Here is a 16,275-nt window from a genome sequence, read left to right as displayed (position 1 = left end):
TCCGACAGTCTTTGTAATTTTCTAAAACACGCAATGCCACAATCATGTCCACTTTTCCAAAACACTCACATGTCTGGTGGACATCAGGACACTGGCTTCTCTTCTCTGGCAGCCGCCGCAGAGCATGTAAGAGGGGTTTCTGGTACTGTAGAGCTGCAATGTTAAGTCAAAACTGATAAGACATGCAAATAAAGTAAGTGGCGATTTCAACCCCTTGGCCCCGCTGCAAGATTTAACTGACCTTAACTTGGAAGAATTTGTGAATGAGATTCAATCAGAGCACCATTTTAAGTCTTCCTACCACTAAAGGGGCTTTCAATTCAAGTCAGTATCCACCCTTTCACTCATACATTTATACACTAATCAACTGCCATGCATGACCGCTAATCAGCTGTTCCCTTACACATTCATGCGCTGCATATTCATTCTACAGTCTTCTACAGAGGGCAGTCTTGGGTTCATTATCTTGCCCGGGACACCTCGACATGTAGCCAAGAGGAGCCAGGAATCAAATCACCATTCTTATTGATTGGGGTCACTCTTTTCAAATGGGGATTTTTCTATCCCCCCCTGAGCAAAAACCAGTATTTAAAGGTGTTGCCGACGAAGAGGGACACCACTGTATGTCAAATTTTTCAAACATTATACATGCCACATGGAATAAAACTGTCTTGGTGTTCATGAATAATCAAGTTCTAGTAGAAAGAAGAATGGCGACATTTCTGAAAGCATGCTCCAGTTACTGTACACATCCTTTTGCATCAACATGAAACAAATACATTTCATCTGAGGTTTTTGCACGATTACTTGCTGGATTATTTGCAGGTCCTGGCTTGGTAAAACACAGTTGGACTTCATTTCCCTCGTAGTTAAGTTGAGTGGTCCCCCTCACAACATTAGCATGAAAAAAATTATAATTATAATATGTATATACTGTATAGTTGCTGCAGTTAGTAATGTTTAGTATTTAGGTTCGACATAGAATTTGGTTATAATTGTTTAAATTTGGGATCGGCCATGTATGTGTTAGCCTCCATGGGCACATCTGTGAAGCCGGGCCTCAGAGAGCGTCCCCTTTTTCCCCCCCTTATGGGCAGCCTTGCCTGTAGTTTTGTTTCCTATTACACTGCCTCAGTTTTGGAGCACATCAGGGACCACCACTACATTTGGAGACCAATTAAGGAAGTTGGCTTACCCCTAACTCTCAATCCCTAAAATAGGGACACCTAATAACTCCTGCCCTCTGTGAGAGCTAACTAAAACAGAGGTGTATTGCCAAAATATAAAGGTTAAGTGGGAAAATTGGGATGCAGCCCAAACACTTGAAATACAAACTTTGTGAGTTTCAAGTCTTCAAGGTAAAGGACAAGAAACCGTGTTGGTGAATTTTTCATCCTAACCAACACACCAGAACCCTGTTCCTTGTACAACTTTCCTTGAGTTATGGCGATACAAAGCTGTCCCGTTGCAAACAGATGGTAAAATATTTTCCCTGTCACACACTACTGTGTTATGAAAGCTGCACAATATTTCCTCTTGATGTTCTGTCTATTCTCCACGCCGAATCTGCCTACTGCACATCGTAAACACTCTCAATCGTATCTCCTCAAACAGTGGCCACTCACCGCCTTTCGAGTGGAGTGTCCAGTGTGTGCAGTGGGAAAGTGTATTTGTATGTGTGTGTGTAAGCTTATGTTTATCTCTGCACTGCCTTCAGTTGCTTTTGATTTCCCTTTAGCCTTATGTCTTTTGTCATGTTCTGGTCTTCTGAATGCTTGCTTATGGGTGTCATTTGTTTTCTCCCCTCCTTGCCCCGCTCCCTCCCTCCCTTCCTCCCTCCCTCCTCCCCCATTTCTCCTTTATTTGCATGCCGTTCCTCCTGTTCCACACCTCCCTCCTCAACTGCCATGTCCTCTCCTTGTGTGCTCAGACACTGCGCCCAGCACTGAACCTGCAGCTCATGGTTGGTATCTTTACTTTCCTCTTAAGTCTGTTTTTTTTTTTTTTTTTTTTTACTTGTATCCTGTCTCTGCAGCATGCCGATGTTTGCACAGTAGACATCTTTGTGCCAGGCTGCCCAGTCTGGAAATGTCAGCTGTGTGCCTGGTTTCTGTTATTTATTGATTTGTGCTGACCTCTCTTTTAAGGCCTCTCTGCACCTGCCAGGTAACAGTCAGTCTACATTACATTCTGCTGCATCAATCCTGCCACAAAGATGTTTACATCACTTACTGTCACTGCAGAGAGCCCTGTGAAATGGTTAACCAATTAAAGTGTTTCCCTGAAGGTGCCACAGAGGAATTAAAGCCACTCTGAGGCCAGCACAGATTGTATCAACAGCATGAGATGATTTTGTGTGGAGGCTAAACAAGACCTATTTTACTCTTTCTCATTAGTTTCATGAAGATGATGTACTTTTTTTTTTTCATTTTAGCTAATTTGCCTACTTTAATAGCCTACTGGATTCATTAATTTGTGACTCCAGTTTCATAATTTGTATGGACAAGTTCACCAATGTAAGGTTAAAAGCTTTCTATTTTGATTTTGCTCACGTTCCCTTCATCAGTAACTTCTGAACTGACATCATTCATTTTGTGAAGAAGGTCAGAAATCATCCAAAATACACTTTACCATATTTTTCTAACACTAATATGTGTCTCTAGCCTGTTGAAACAAACCCCTAAATGATGAGAAAAGTCCATCCTCTCCATCTTTTGCCTGCTCCGCTTTTCAGAAAATGTTTGCTCAAACAGGCCATTTGGAGATGTTCCCTTCATGACATCACAAAGGGCAGTAGCCCCTCCCCCAGGTGGGTGACACTCCCACAGCTAGGTGTTTGTTCTGCCCCTCTGAGTCTGCCTTCTCACCGTAAACAATAGGACATGGAGCGAGATAGTCCCAGCCACAGCCTCCTTCCAGAGTGGGGCGTGGTCAGACACAGCTCATTTGCATTTAAAGGTACAGACACAGAAACAGCCTGTTCTGAGCAGGGCTGAAATAGAGGGGTTTATAGACATGATCAAATACAGGATCAGAGTGGATTTAGAACAAGAAACTTCACAGAAATGTTTTGGGGACCTCTGAGAGTTACACAATTAAATTTTTGTTGTTGATTTAATTGAATCACAAGGTCATAATACTAAACAGGTTTCTAGTACCTGTCACTTGTATGATTATTTATTCAGCTTCAGTTAACGGTAAATGTTACAGCAGCTGTGTTGCTTCAGTCCTCTACCATTACTGAATCTTTAAGTGGTCCACTGCCTGTACAAATGCCAAGTAAAACTAATAATGCCATGTGTATACATCTTTCTGTTTAAGACTCGAAATAATGAAAACATTGATATTCACAGACATCCATTGGCTCTCATGAAATACTTGTAAAGGGCAAATGAACATGAGCTAACACCAGACAAAGGATTGATGTAGATGGGATTTCATTAACATGTATACACAGTTTTGTGAATAAACAGTAGTGGTGGGTTCAGGTGGTTTATTGAATATTTGAATATCCTGAACACTTATTCATCTTGAAGGCTTATGTCGTTGTGAAATGTGGAGGTCAGTGAAAGTATAAGGAAAGTTTTAGTTTTCTGTACCACTTAAAGGCACGGTTGGTAATTCTCCGAAACTATTATGATTTTGAAAGTAGCATTCCCTCAGTTCTCCGTCTGCACCCGCCCCCTCCCCTCTGTGCTCCCTCAAAAGCCACGCCCCCCTCACTTACATGCACGAGCGCCATTGCTCCGGAAGCGGACCTCAGCTCATCTCTTGCATTGTGTAGAAACTACGTCACCTCATGTCTCATTCAGCGGTCAGTAAACTCTCAGTATAAACTCCGTCATCTGTGACGCGCTTTGAGTGTGGGCTAGAGCACGCAAGAGGTAGAGAAGGAGCAGGGAAACAGGGAGGCGTGTGATTGGTTCATCTGATTGGTACCTCGTGGCAGACATTGGTCGAAGTTTTTACAGACTTACAACTACTACAGATGACGGATATTCCTTGTTCCTTTTTCAGATAACCTGAGTTATTCGTTTCTATCAGGACCTAAAGACAATTTCAACCAAAATCTTAAAAAGTGGATCTGGAGAAAATTACCTAACCTGCCTTTAATGTCCTTGTTTATATAACATTTTTGTATTTTCTTGATAAGAATAGAACCCCTCCAACAAGCTCAAACCGTATTGATCCCATGTTCTCCATCAAACTAGGCTTGTTCATTTTTTCCTCAAGGTTTTAAACGGCTTTGTTCTGAGAATAGCACCGTGCATGTTCCCCTCCAGGAAATAAAATCATCAGTCCATCTGCTTTGCAGAGGGTTGTTTCCAAGTATAATCTTAAAGGAATGTGATGTTGACAGGACGCCATTTACTTCAGATGTTATCAAGGTCAACATTTAAACAGAAATTTATTCCGCATACAGGATAGTGTCAGTCCCTTTAATACAAGTCGTGCTCATTTTAACAGCCAGGAGGTGTAAACCCATCTTGAACTGATATCTCTGTCTTTGCAAAATGAGTTCTATCACACATGAGATTGCCTGCTCACTGGCTCTCCTTATGTAGCCTACAGCATGCTCTGTTCATGCCACTGTGATAATACAAACTTGGACCCAATCATTACCGTCACAATCTTTGTAGTACACACTTTAAAAACATCCTTTATCTAAAAAGTGGGCTGCATCCTGTATGCGGGCGTAACCAATATACAGTGGTAGAATAAAAATGCTGAGAGAGGTATTTTTATGGTGCTATAATCTATCATGCGTTGACCTGACGTTTAGCAGCTTTTTTCCCTCGTAAAGTCATAATCATGCATTTAAAGAAAACTTTGGAATGCTGTGATGTAAATGAACCTAATGGAGCGCTGGTTCGATTTAAAAGACTCCGCAATTAAAGACAACAAGAGTGACCAGCAGAGTGGGTGGTGCAACTCTTGGAAAATTGGTTGTAGTCTGTGGGCCCTCAGAACTATCAGTGTTAATGTAGGCTGAGAGCTCAACTACCATACTGGTGATAGCAGGGTTGCGAACTCCACATGGCAAAAACTGAAAATTAGAAATGCAGAAGGCATGAAGACACAACCATCCATTTCCTTGTTTGAGCACGGATGTGTTCACATCTCCTGCAGACTTTACTCGAGTACACATGAATCATGCCTGAGAGCACATCTTTAAGCAGACTCAGGCGCAGTACCCGAGTACGGTACATTTGTGTTCACACTGATCAAATGAACTGGACTTTGGGGTCAGTCATACCCCAATCCGGGCCTGGGTCCCTACCACCTTCAATGAAAGCTGAACAGTTGTATTTGTGATTTTAACCAGTTGAAGATTATAAATCCCTTTTGGTAATTTCCTTCCAAAGTTGTGAAATAATTTATGATTGCAACAGACAAAGATTGGCCATCTGATAAGACTACAACCTCTCTATAAACTATTCAAACCTGCCTTCCTTGATTTGATTTTATGCCGTCACCTGTGTCTGCCATCACATAACCCCACTTCCAAATCCGATCTTTCAGTGTGGGCATCCAGGTACTTGGTTGGACCCTGCAAGAACTCAATAACTTTTCTCCACCACTAGCTCTATGACTTCACATCACAAAATAAAGAAACTCAACTTTTGAGGGGGTTTTCTTTGAGATAAATTGATGCAGAAAACCAAGTGCATTTAATTTGGTGCTCCCTTCAAGCCGCATTTGAAATTTTGATTAATAATTTGGGTGCCAACAGGGCAAAAAAAAAAAAAACTCCCAATGCGTTTGAAAAAAATGCAAATTCATGACTATATTTCCATGGCCCAGTGTGTGACACCCAGTCAGAGCTTGTTCGGAAAAAAGCATCAGCACTGACCGCCTGGCTCTTCCATATCCACTCAAATGCTGTTGCCATGGCGATGCCCCGCTTGCCATGACTACAAGAGAGAGGAGGCTGAGACACTATTGAGCTTGAAGGCTCTTCCCCGAGATTGTCCATTTCCCGATAAAAAATAGGCCAGCAGGTAGAGGGGAATAGGCGTGGAGGGCAGGAGGGAACAAATTAAACATGCGGCACAGAAAAAGAAGAGGCTCTGAGATGAGCTGCCAGCAGACCGGAGAAGTGGGTGTTGAAACGTTTTGTTCTTATAAATTAAGCTTTAGCTGTGATGCTCAAATGAGAGCGAGAGAGAGACCCAGAAACTGGAAAAAACTCAGACATAATGGCTAAATTTATTATGCATGTGGATAAACTCCACTGCACTCCTGGCTCTCAGAAGCTCTTGTTGAACAAAGTCGTTTTCGCTTGTGAGACCCGCAGAGTAAAAGGCGCTCATTCAAAACAAAAAACTATTGAAAAAAAGAGTTCTAGCAATTCCACAAACAGTAGATGAGCACGGCTTCTTTGAACGACACCGTTTCATAAAACATAGAAAAGAACTGACAAGATGATTACAAAGTCTTTATTTTTTCTTTTTCCTTATTTTGCCAAAGCTGTCTATCGAAAAACAGAAGAAAAAAAAAAAATTTATTCACAAGCACCAAAGATTGGAGGATGAGGAGTCCATTACAGCACTTATACAGTGCTCTAATTGAAGTGAATTTTCAAATTTGACAACGATTTTTAAGATTTCAGAGATAAAGACAGAGGAAGGCATTTTTTTTCAGGGCAGAAAAGCGCTTGCTGTGCGATCTGGAGCGCTTGCATGAAGCGTTTGTGATCTGAGAAGAAAAGAGGCTACGCGTCCGTCCTGTCTCTATGACAACAGTCTGTTGACAACGACCGCCACATGACCGACACTACCCTGTTACTTTATACTGCATGTTTTATATTTCAGATCGTTTTTTTCACCCGATCAGCCACAGAGCGAGGAGGACGTTGGTACAAGACACGATCCGTAGGAGGCAAAAATGTAGGGAATATCATACATTTGGAAAAGAGTGCCGGTGACGTCAACAGCGCCGTTCTGGAAAAATTAACTTAATTGCTCGGAAAGTGCTCGGAAAAAAAGATGCCGGGCTATGAACACTCTCTCTTCATTTTAAAGAAACTTTTAAAAAGACTCTGGCGCTCAAATAAAAAGGTGGAAACGGGGCTTAAGTCAGCACACCAGAAGCTGCTCCAATTAACATTTAATGGGAACTATCACCAGATGTAACGTTTGTGCCCCTCGCCCTTCATCAGACATGTCTCTGTTAGTAAAAAAACGAGAAACATACGATGGTCTACAGGTGAGAGCCAGCTTTTCCTAGGGTTGGGTGTTCAAGACACATTTGCTCCCCTCATCTCCCTTCCCTCCCTTCTAATGAAAGGGCATGTTGGTGGAAGATGTCACTTGCTTTAGCTGATGGCTAGCTGCACTGACTAATTTCCCATCCGGCTAGGTGAGAGCATCTGGAAAGGACACACCTGCCAACACGGCTGTCAGCGAGCGTGTGAAGGTAGTGGAATAATTGAGCCGCGCTCTGAGATCTAATAGTGGAGAGGACATACAGCCAGTATAATGACCACTTTGCTCACAGCGGGATTGTGGCAGGTGAAGCACAGGACTTTTGCCTTTAATCCAAGGACTTAACTGTCACATTTGGATGTCATTAAAGAGACAAGGCAGGCACTAAGTGATAGGGCTAACTCTGTGCCAAGTCACCTGCAGGTATTGATGTACAAAGAGGGACGATTTGTCTTCACACTTTTGATTAATGCTGTGGAGTTTCTGTTTAGAGGAGAAGTAAAGTTGTCTGTTTCATCTTTAAAATATGGGGCTCGGTCCCGTCTTGAATACGGGGAGAATTGGCCCAATTCCAAATGCTGTCTTTCTGACCTGAAACAAGAAGAGTCCTTGCGGACCTCTGAGACAGCAGCGCACGGATGATCTTAGGACACCGGCGATCAAAGGGACAGATGGCATTGCCAGCATCATTTCTCCGAGACATATTGGTAGGTTAAAGGGACACGGTGGCAGGTTTGTGCCAGAAACCCGCAGAAGTTTGATTCTTCAGAAGGAGTAGTTAGTTTGAAGACGGTGATGAGACGGCGTCGGCCTTGGTTGAAACCCCTGAAGACCTCAACTTTGTGAACCCAATTTACAGAATCATCACTTTAAAAAAAGGACCCTTTTTCAGAGCCATGTCTGAACAAACAGACAGAGTAATAATGGAATCAATGCAGCCTAATTCTGCCAGAGGGGCCAAAAATATAACTTCATAAATCTGTGAAGAATTCCTCAGAAGTCAAACAGATCTTACTCTCTTATTATTCAATATACTATTTCTTCTATATCAAAACTATTTGTTACAGTGCAAAAGCAAACATCAGCTGTGTCCCAATTCAGGGTTAGCATCCTTTAAAGGACCCGGCCTTTGTAACCTGTGTAAACCGCTCAGGCTGAATGAAACTAGATGGTCTCGTCTACAGAAGGTTTCCTGTTTACATCACCAGAGTTCCAGTAACCTAGCAACCTCAACAGCTGCAGCAGAACTAGCTAACATGACTACCTACACATAACTTAAGATAAGTTAAAGTTTCAAGTCCCCTTTTTGTTTCCTACATTCGCATTGCTCGCCTTTTAACTGAGTTGAAACTAATTCTTTACATTTACAAAGTGTGATCCTCGGCTGCTTGGTCAGTCTAATCATTCCCATCCCGTTTGAATTGCTGCAGAATAAATCTTTGGGTATGTTTGGGAACAAAAAGATGCGTCCATTGTGGCCCTTTGGAAAGGCAACCTCGGACCTTATAGTTTTAGAGAAGACCGACTCTACCACTGAGCCACAGCCTTCATGAAGACGGCCTTAAAACATGCAAAGTACCTGGAAACACGAGAATGATATTTTCCAAGTAACTTATTCATAAAATAACACAAAGAACTCCAGTGACAAAGCCACAAACCTGTGAATAAAGAGAGTGAGAGTGAACGCAGCGAGTGCAGAAGAGGCTTTGAAAGGATTTCTATTTCAATGCATTTGTTTTGCGGCTCTTATTTCCCGGATCCCCCGCGGTCAACGTAGGATGTGTTTGAGAAAAAGGAAACAACATTTTGATGAATTCTTTTAGGAGGGCAGGGATGTCAAACAGGGTGATGCTGCTGGGTCAAGGCTGAAATATTACAAAAATGTAGATTTCAGCTTGTTTTCCTCTTTAGCTGTGTCGACTAGTTTCAGCTCTTTCAACGAGGAGAAATAAAGGATTTGTTCCAATGAAAAAACACTTTTTGATTTTTAAAGCTAGGTGCATCTCGAAGTAGATGTGTGTGTACCGTCAGACCAGCACTCCCTTGCTAAAACCGTGCTACAACAATTGAGGCACATATGTTGCATTAATTAATTTCAGACTCATGACAGAGTACGACAGCTGACAAACAGGGTCCCCCCCCCCCCCCCCTCTCTCTCATAACTCACCTCACCTCCTTCTAAAAGTCAGGCGAACCTCTTCAGGTTTCCGTCTGGTTTTTCACATGATGAAATACACAAGGCAGAGGTGAAATAGACAGGCAAGTGGAATAAGTTGTGTTTTTTTACTCCTCACCTGTGACTTTCCGAGAATCAGATGGTTTTTATAATCCGTCTGAGCAGCAAACACCCGCCTGGAGTGAGCACTTTTAAGCAGGTCAACAAGCGTGCAAAAGTTGTTAAATAGTGCTCCCTTTGAGGGGTCAGAGGTACTTAGCCTCACTACTGGAATTCAGTGCATCGTTGATATTCATATACTGTAGAGAAGATTAAAATGTCAGGGTCAACAGCTTTGGTTTTGAACCCCGTTGATGCTTATTTTTTTTTTACTTCCTTCCAGACATTAGAATATCCAAAAAGAAAATACATGCATTAGTTTAAAAAAAGAAAAACGAAGTTAGACAGAAAACTTATTTCTAAATCTTGGTAAAAGTGAAGTGCATTTCTTCCGATTTTTTTCTCGTCCCTGTGTTATCAAAACAGTAGCATTGGACCGCCAGATGCACAAAAATCCAGTGAGACAATTTCACATTAATCCAAACTGTCAATCCTCCCCATCTGGCGCCCAGGCTCTGCTACCTGCTGCAATGATAACACCTTCTTCATCAGAACAGCCTCTCACCAACTGCTGTCACATTATCCCTCACAATCCCTTTTTAAAACCGGCAGCTAACAATTTGGCATATTACCGACAGTAATTATAATCTATATCGAATACAACTGAAAACATCAGTGTTTTACCAACATTTAATCCTCTTGTATCCGTGGTAACCGTTTGGGTTATCTTGCTCCACATACAGGTAAAAAGATACGACTTTTCATTTGATCTCTAATGATCAGTGATCCCCAACCTTTTTCTGCCAGGACCCCCTTAAAGCACCCCCACCTCTTACCATTCACCTCAACAAATAAACATAAGGATGTGCATTAAACACAGTGTCAGTCACGCTCTTTGCTTAAAAATGACCATATATTACTAGGCAAGGCAAGTTTATTTATATAGCACATTTCAACAACAAGGCAATTCAAAGTGCTTCACACAAGACATCAAAATGCTTCATGTCAGAGGAAAGAAAAGAAACATTAAAATAGAAAATTAAAAAATCTGAAAATATGTTCAAATAAAAATAAATTCAAATGAAATTAATTGAAGTAAAAATACAAAAAGAGTTAAAAGTTACAGTGCAGAGTTAGAGTTTAAAATTGTATTCAAATTGTTTAATTAAAGACAGCTGTAAACAGGTGTGTCTTCAGCCTATTAGAATCTAAAAACGTCCATCCATTATCTAACTAACAAACGGCTTTTACACAGTAAGCAATTAAAAGTGAAACTGCAACAAATGGAAGTTTCAACATGTTTAAGCTGTATACAGTCATTGCTTTCAACTAATTTTTTTAAACCTGCCTCTGAAGATGAAAAACTCCTGAAAAAAGAAAAGATGAAAATTTTCATGTGAGATGTATACGTCCAGTCCTGCAGTAATTTCCATGACAGGTGTGGGCTTGTTTTGTGCTACAGATCTTCTCAAGTCTGAGGTGCAGCTGTGAGACTGACACTCCTTATTAATCTTCAGCGTCCAGCTTTGATCTGCATTCTGCGTTGATTGAGGTGACTGCAGAAGAAAAAAACAATCTCACAGAGTAAGGATGTAGCAAAAGGAAGGAGTGTGGCTCTCTTCATTACCCACCGTTGTGCAGTAAAAGATATGACTCGTCATATTCATAGTTTCTATAGTAATTTGACTTGTTGAGTTTTTTGTAGAATTGCAAAACATCTGATTGTGACTGAACTATTTGATCAGCTTCTGTTTAGGAAATGGACTCAAATTAATTTTGGTGCAATCAGCTACTAAAGCAAAAAAGACCATAAGCACAAAGACTTATCATTTCTAGTTATTTTTGATACCTAAAACCACTGCTTAGGTATCGGACTAAAGGTGATTAACTACGGTGGCTGGAAGGGATAAAAAACCCAGAACTATTGAAACTACGCACATATAAGCATATTCTGCTGAGCATTTGTTTTAAATGTGCATTGTTTCAGGGCTTTTGACCCCTACCGGCCACCGTAATTAACAGCCTGTGGCAAAAATACCCCTTTCCCCTCATTATCCACAGCAACGATTTGATTGTTATGAGCTAACAGGATGAGATTTATTTTTTCAAAATAGCATACACTACTTACACATGCTTTGTCCACAGGGAGCTTTCAGTATAAGTAAAAAAAAAAATGTTAATCAATAGCTCTGTAAAGTGTCCCTTGTTCCTTTTTTGACCTGTGCGACCTTTTTACAGTGTTGCATGTGTAATATGAACATTCACATATAATCACACTGCATGCAGAATTGAGAGAGACGAGAACTCTTAATAATGTGAATGCAAAATTCTCAAGATACTGAACTTAGAAACACATTGCATGTTAAACCCAAATGAAATTGGGGTCTCTGTGTGAGGAACAAGAAAAAATTGGCACCAGAAAAAGAAAAAAAAGAGTTATAACTTTTGTGGTAAAATGTATTTTTTTAGAGTTCAAAAGCTGTAACAAGTCGACCACATTAAGCTTTGTCATTTCTGAAACAATAACCATTTTCATAATTTTCTAAATACTTTAAGCTCTGAGCTGCCAGACGAAACAGGTGGTGAGCTTGAGGCTGGCGTTATTCTTCCCGAGACATGAGACGTGCGTGTCCCTTGTTTATGAATGCTCTTATTGTCATTTGCATTGAGGACCCACGTTGCCATGACAGCAGCTACGTCTTGCAACTTTTGTCTGACACAGTTGTACGGTTTATATGAGCTCTGCTAGGCCGCCGAGGAGAGACAATGAAAGACACATCTGACCAGAGGTTGTAAGGAAACACGTTTTATTAGCAGTGAGGGATATAAAATTAAAAAAAAAATGTGAACATTAAAAACAAAATCAGATCTGAGAGGAGGAAATTGATCGTTCATTACTTCTTTCCTGCTTCCTTCTCTAATGTGATCTTGCAGCTCCAGCCCCCTCAGCAAATGCTTGGTCGCTCTCTTGTGCCATTATCCTCCCTCATGTGCCATCAGTCTGCCTGTTGGCAAGACAAAGCCAGGGGAAAAGTTTTTCCAAGGCTACAACTGGGGAATCGTAATTGCATGGATATTCTTTTTTTTGCAAAAATATGAATGTAAGATAGACAGAAAACCCGTCGTGGAGATCATCCATTTTCTCTGATTTCACTCAGTTTTAGCAGCACTGATAAGTCTTCTGGCTTTAATGTGAGCAGGATATGGAATATAGTATATTTTTGCTTTCTCTCTCTCTCTCTCCCTTGACACCATCCATGCATGTAAGCTTGTCTGAGTTTCCTTTGAGGTGAGGCTTGGATTAGAGGCCGACATCATGCACTCAGCCCCGCTAAAGGATTTTATTATCACTGCAGGGTTTTTTTTTTTTCTCAGCGGTGCTACACCGAGCAGAGATTGTGCCACAACACCGCTCCTCAAAGACGGTCCAAATAGCACGACAAAGCACGCGTACAGGAGGCCAACGTGATAAGAAACTGAATATTCTGCTCAGCCTCCATCTTTGCATAATCGACAAGTCCTGTTTTATCCTGTTGAGTCTTGAGGCATTTATTCTACGTGTTAACAGCCACAAATCTGTGCGACAAAGGTCAACCGTCACAGAGTTCTTTTAAATAACGCCAATGTGAAGGCTCAATAGAAATTAATTACAATGCACACAGAGATAAACCCATTTCTAAGCTTCTTTTTTAAACACACATTGCGGTAGCTCTTACTTTCCAACTAGCAGTGATTAAGCAATCTTTTTAAAAATTCAATTATAACCGCCCTTCTGAGACTTTCTGACATTGTTTACATTCTTGTTTTCCCCTGGTGGCTGTCAAGGCTTTATGTACGGAACAATATGTTCAGCAGAGCAGCGACGTTTTAACAGTCGAGCACTTACCATAGAGAGTGCAAGGACAGAAAAAAAAAAAGAAAAAGTGCCACAGCTGAATTTATCTGCATGTCCTTGGAGAGGAAGTGTGTGTTGGAAGTATGTGTGAATGGGTGACAACTCGCAGGTCATTCATCAGCAATCACTCATCAGCAATCATTCACAGCAGCTAGGTTTTTCTTTAATTCATTTTTTTTGACTCTGCGTTTCCTCAGGTCCGGTCATCGACATCGACGTATACTCAGAAAACGATTGAATTGAAAGCTTGATAAGTCTATGACAGTTTTTCCTGTCCCTTATCCTGCGGATGTTTAATGTGTTCAGGCCGTTTCATTCACTATTGATACATTTAAGAAAAGTAAGGCTTTGGAAGGAGTATAACCCAGAAACTTTCAGCCTATTTGGAGGTTGTTTGTGAGGGGGAGGGAGCATGACCGATACAGTTTGTTTTAGTTGGTGGTTAGGAACCACTGATGGGTCAGAAAAGAAGGAGTTTCATCCCATCATCATCATTTCATCCTGTCTAGAACAAAAGTCAATACAACACAATTACCAAGTTGTTGTTTTTTCCAGTTAAACCAAACCAATCCAATTGTTAAAGAAAAGAAAACTGACAACACAGCTGCTTAGCAGATGGAACCATGTGCCTCTGTGTTAATAAGAAACTGGTCAGCATGGAAATGTGCTGTTTCTGTTCCTCTTCAGTTGAGCAGTTGAGCTCTGCTTTAGGGTGCGATTAATGCACTTGTTCTAGACTTCATATAGCTTCAAAAAAAGGGAGTGTGTGTTTGTGGAGGGGGGGGGGGTAGAATAGTTTGGAGTGCAGTGGAGTGCCCATAAAGTTTTTACAGAAGCTCCCGTCCCCCTCAGCAGGACTTGTAATATCTTTATTGTTCTCTTAATGTTTCCGCCTCCCTTTTTGACTCAGTATTTAAAGGTTAATACTCTTCTTCAAAAACCAAAGCCTCAAACTAATGACATTCTCTTCAACATCAACTGGGCTGGGATGGTTATTGTGGGAGACATTTTACATCTGCGACATCATCTCATTCACACTGTAAGCTCGTAGCTAGCTCAAAAAAAAGTGTTAAGCATTAAAATCACCATTGTGCCCGAGAGATGGTAGTTCCTGATTCATCCAACCGAACTCTATTCAGGACATGTTGGGGGTCATTAGGGGCTAAACAATATCCATGTAGTCACTAAAATACGGCCCAGAAGCGTACCATGGTTGACGCATGTTTTCCTTTTAAAGGGTACCATAGTTTAAGAATGAACATTAAGCCGTATACAGGATGACTTGAAACAAGAGATCGCAACATTTGACTCCTTTTGGAAATCAGTAAGAGGCAGGGCTGCAAACTCTCATGCAGTGAGCGTCAGAAGAACATCCTGGAGAACAAAAGACACAATGATCGTAGCGGCCACATGCGTACACTCCAGTCACGGTATACGTATAAACGTCACTCCCCCTCCTATTGGCTCGAGTTGAATTCTCCGGATAATATTCTGCTGATTTCTGACACCGGCTCACTTGTAAAGACTTGTAAAGACTTGTAAGACTAGTTTTTGCAACCAGTTGTGGTGCCCCCTGCTGGCCATTAGAAAGAATGACAGTTTAAGGCACTTAACTTTGAGTCTCTGCTGCTAAAAACATGAGTGTAGAGTGAGAAAATATCCCACAAAAAAAGTCTGAGGCTGCAAACAGTCACAATAGAAATGGGTATTGTCGTTGAGGTAAGCCGTAAAGAGTTCTAAACGGGTTCTCTGAGTGTACGACCTTGACCACAGACTGCACTACAGGCTGTTTACCGCCTGTATGTAAATGTAGCCATTGTCTCGGGCTCCTTTTCCAGGATTAGCCCCTCATTTCCTTGGCACACTTCCTTCACCCAGGGCCGTCCCTGCTGTGTACACAGATCTACACAAAGCCCCCGATGTCATTTCACTGATACTTTCCTGCCTCTCACACACACACACACACACACACACACACACACACACACACACACACACACACACACACACACACACACACACACACACACACACACACTGATCTCCTCTGTTGTTATTATCAATATAACAAGAGCAGCGGAGAAACGGGACTCGACTTGAGGGAGTCAATTTAATCAACGCCTTCCATTTCTGTCTCTTTGACCTTGACTAGATTTTTTTTTCTCTTTGGATCACTCAAGCACAGTTTTTACTTTTATGTGCGTTCTGCTTTTTTGATGATAAGTAGTGCCATGACATTTTTCTTTATAACGAACACATTAATTATCAGTCAGATGTTTTGACCTCATCTTTGTTCAAGCCAGCAGATTACATTATCTAACACAAGAGGCTCCTCAGATCTGTGATGTTTGGTTAAGAAGACAAATCATTTGCACACACACACACACACACACACACACACGTCCAGAAAAAGACACACACACGAAGCAGGCTTCTGGACACCTTTGACAACCATGAGAATACATTTTGAGTTTTTGTCGAAATGATCGGAGGCTGGCGGCGGCTCGGTGACAGCGGGATGTGATGGCAGTGTTAGGGGGTTGATAATCATGCATGAGAGGAGAAAAGGGCAGTCTGGTGGATGGAGAGAGGCTCCACTGGGGGTTTTCTTTTCCCTTTTTTTTATTCCAAACTGTGTGTCCCCATTAACAGGACTGATGTGCATCTCTGCAACAAACTCATTTGGCCTTGGGAGCCATAGAGAGTCCTCAATGCGTTAGGAGAAGTCACTCCGGAGACCACTAAAAGCCATTATTAGAAGGTGTTTATCGAGCTATAGCCGCGCCCTAGATACAGAGTAATATCCTGAGAACAGTTATAGCCCATAATTATATTAAGTTCTGGATGAGGACCGGCCGTGATTAGATAAATGATGAATGGATCCATTAGAAAAAGAA

At 41.5% G+C, this 16,275-nt stretch overlaps 1 protein-coding gene across 6 annotated transcripts in view; it reads left to right on the top strand.

Moving 5' to 3' along the window:
* cadm1a (cell adhesion molecule 1a) overlaps window positions 1-16,275 on the top strand; it is a 407,268-nt gene that overhangs the window by 370,919 nt on the left and 20,074 nt on the right. For 4 of the 6 annotated variants that reach the window (XR_010668653.1, XR_010668650.1, XR_010668651.1 and 1 more), the window contains one exon: window positions 1,931-1,963. The exons of the other annotated variants lie outside the window; for them this stretch is intronic. Coding sequence is in view for 1 of the 4 variants with exons in the window: in XM_065962782.1 (XP_065818854.1) it covers window positions 1,931-1,963 (33 nt within the window). In the remaining 3 variants the exon portion in view is untranslated. The remainder of the gene's footprint in view (window positions 1-1,930; window positions 1,964-16,275) is intronic. 6 annotated transcript variants of the gene reach the window in all.

The sequence above is a fragment of the Labrus bergylta genome, chromosome 14 (genome assembly GCF_963930695.1).
Source record: "Labrus bergylta chromosome 14, fLabBer1.1, whole genome shotgun sequence".
In the NCBI taxonomy this organism is placed as follows: domain Eukaryota; kingdom Metazoa; phylum Chordata; class Actinopteri; order Labriformes; family Labridae; genus Labrus; species Labrus bergylta.
Note: the sequence above shows the minus strand (reverse complement) of the source record. Positions and strands in the feature narration are given on the sequence as shown.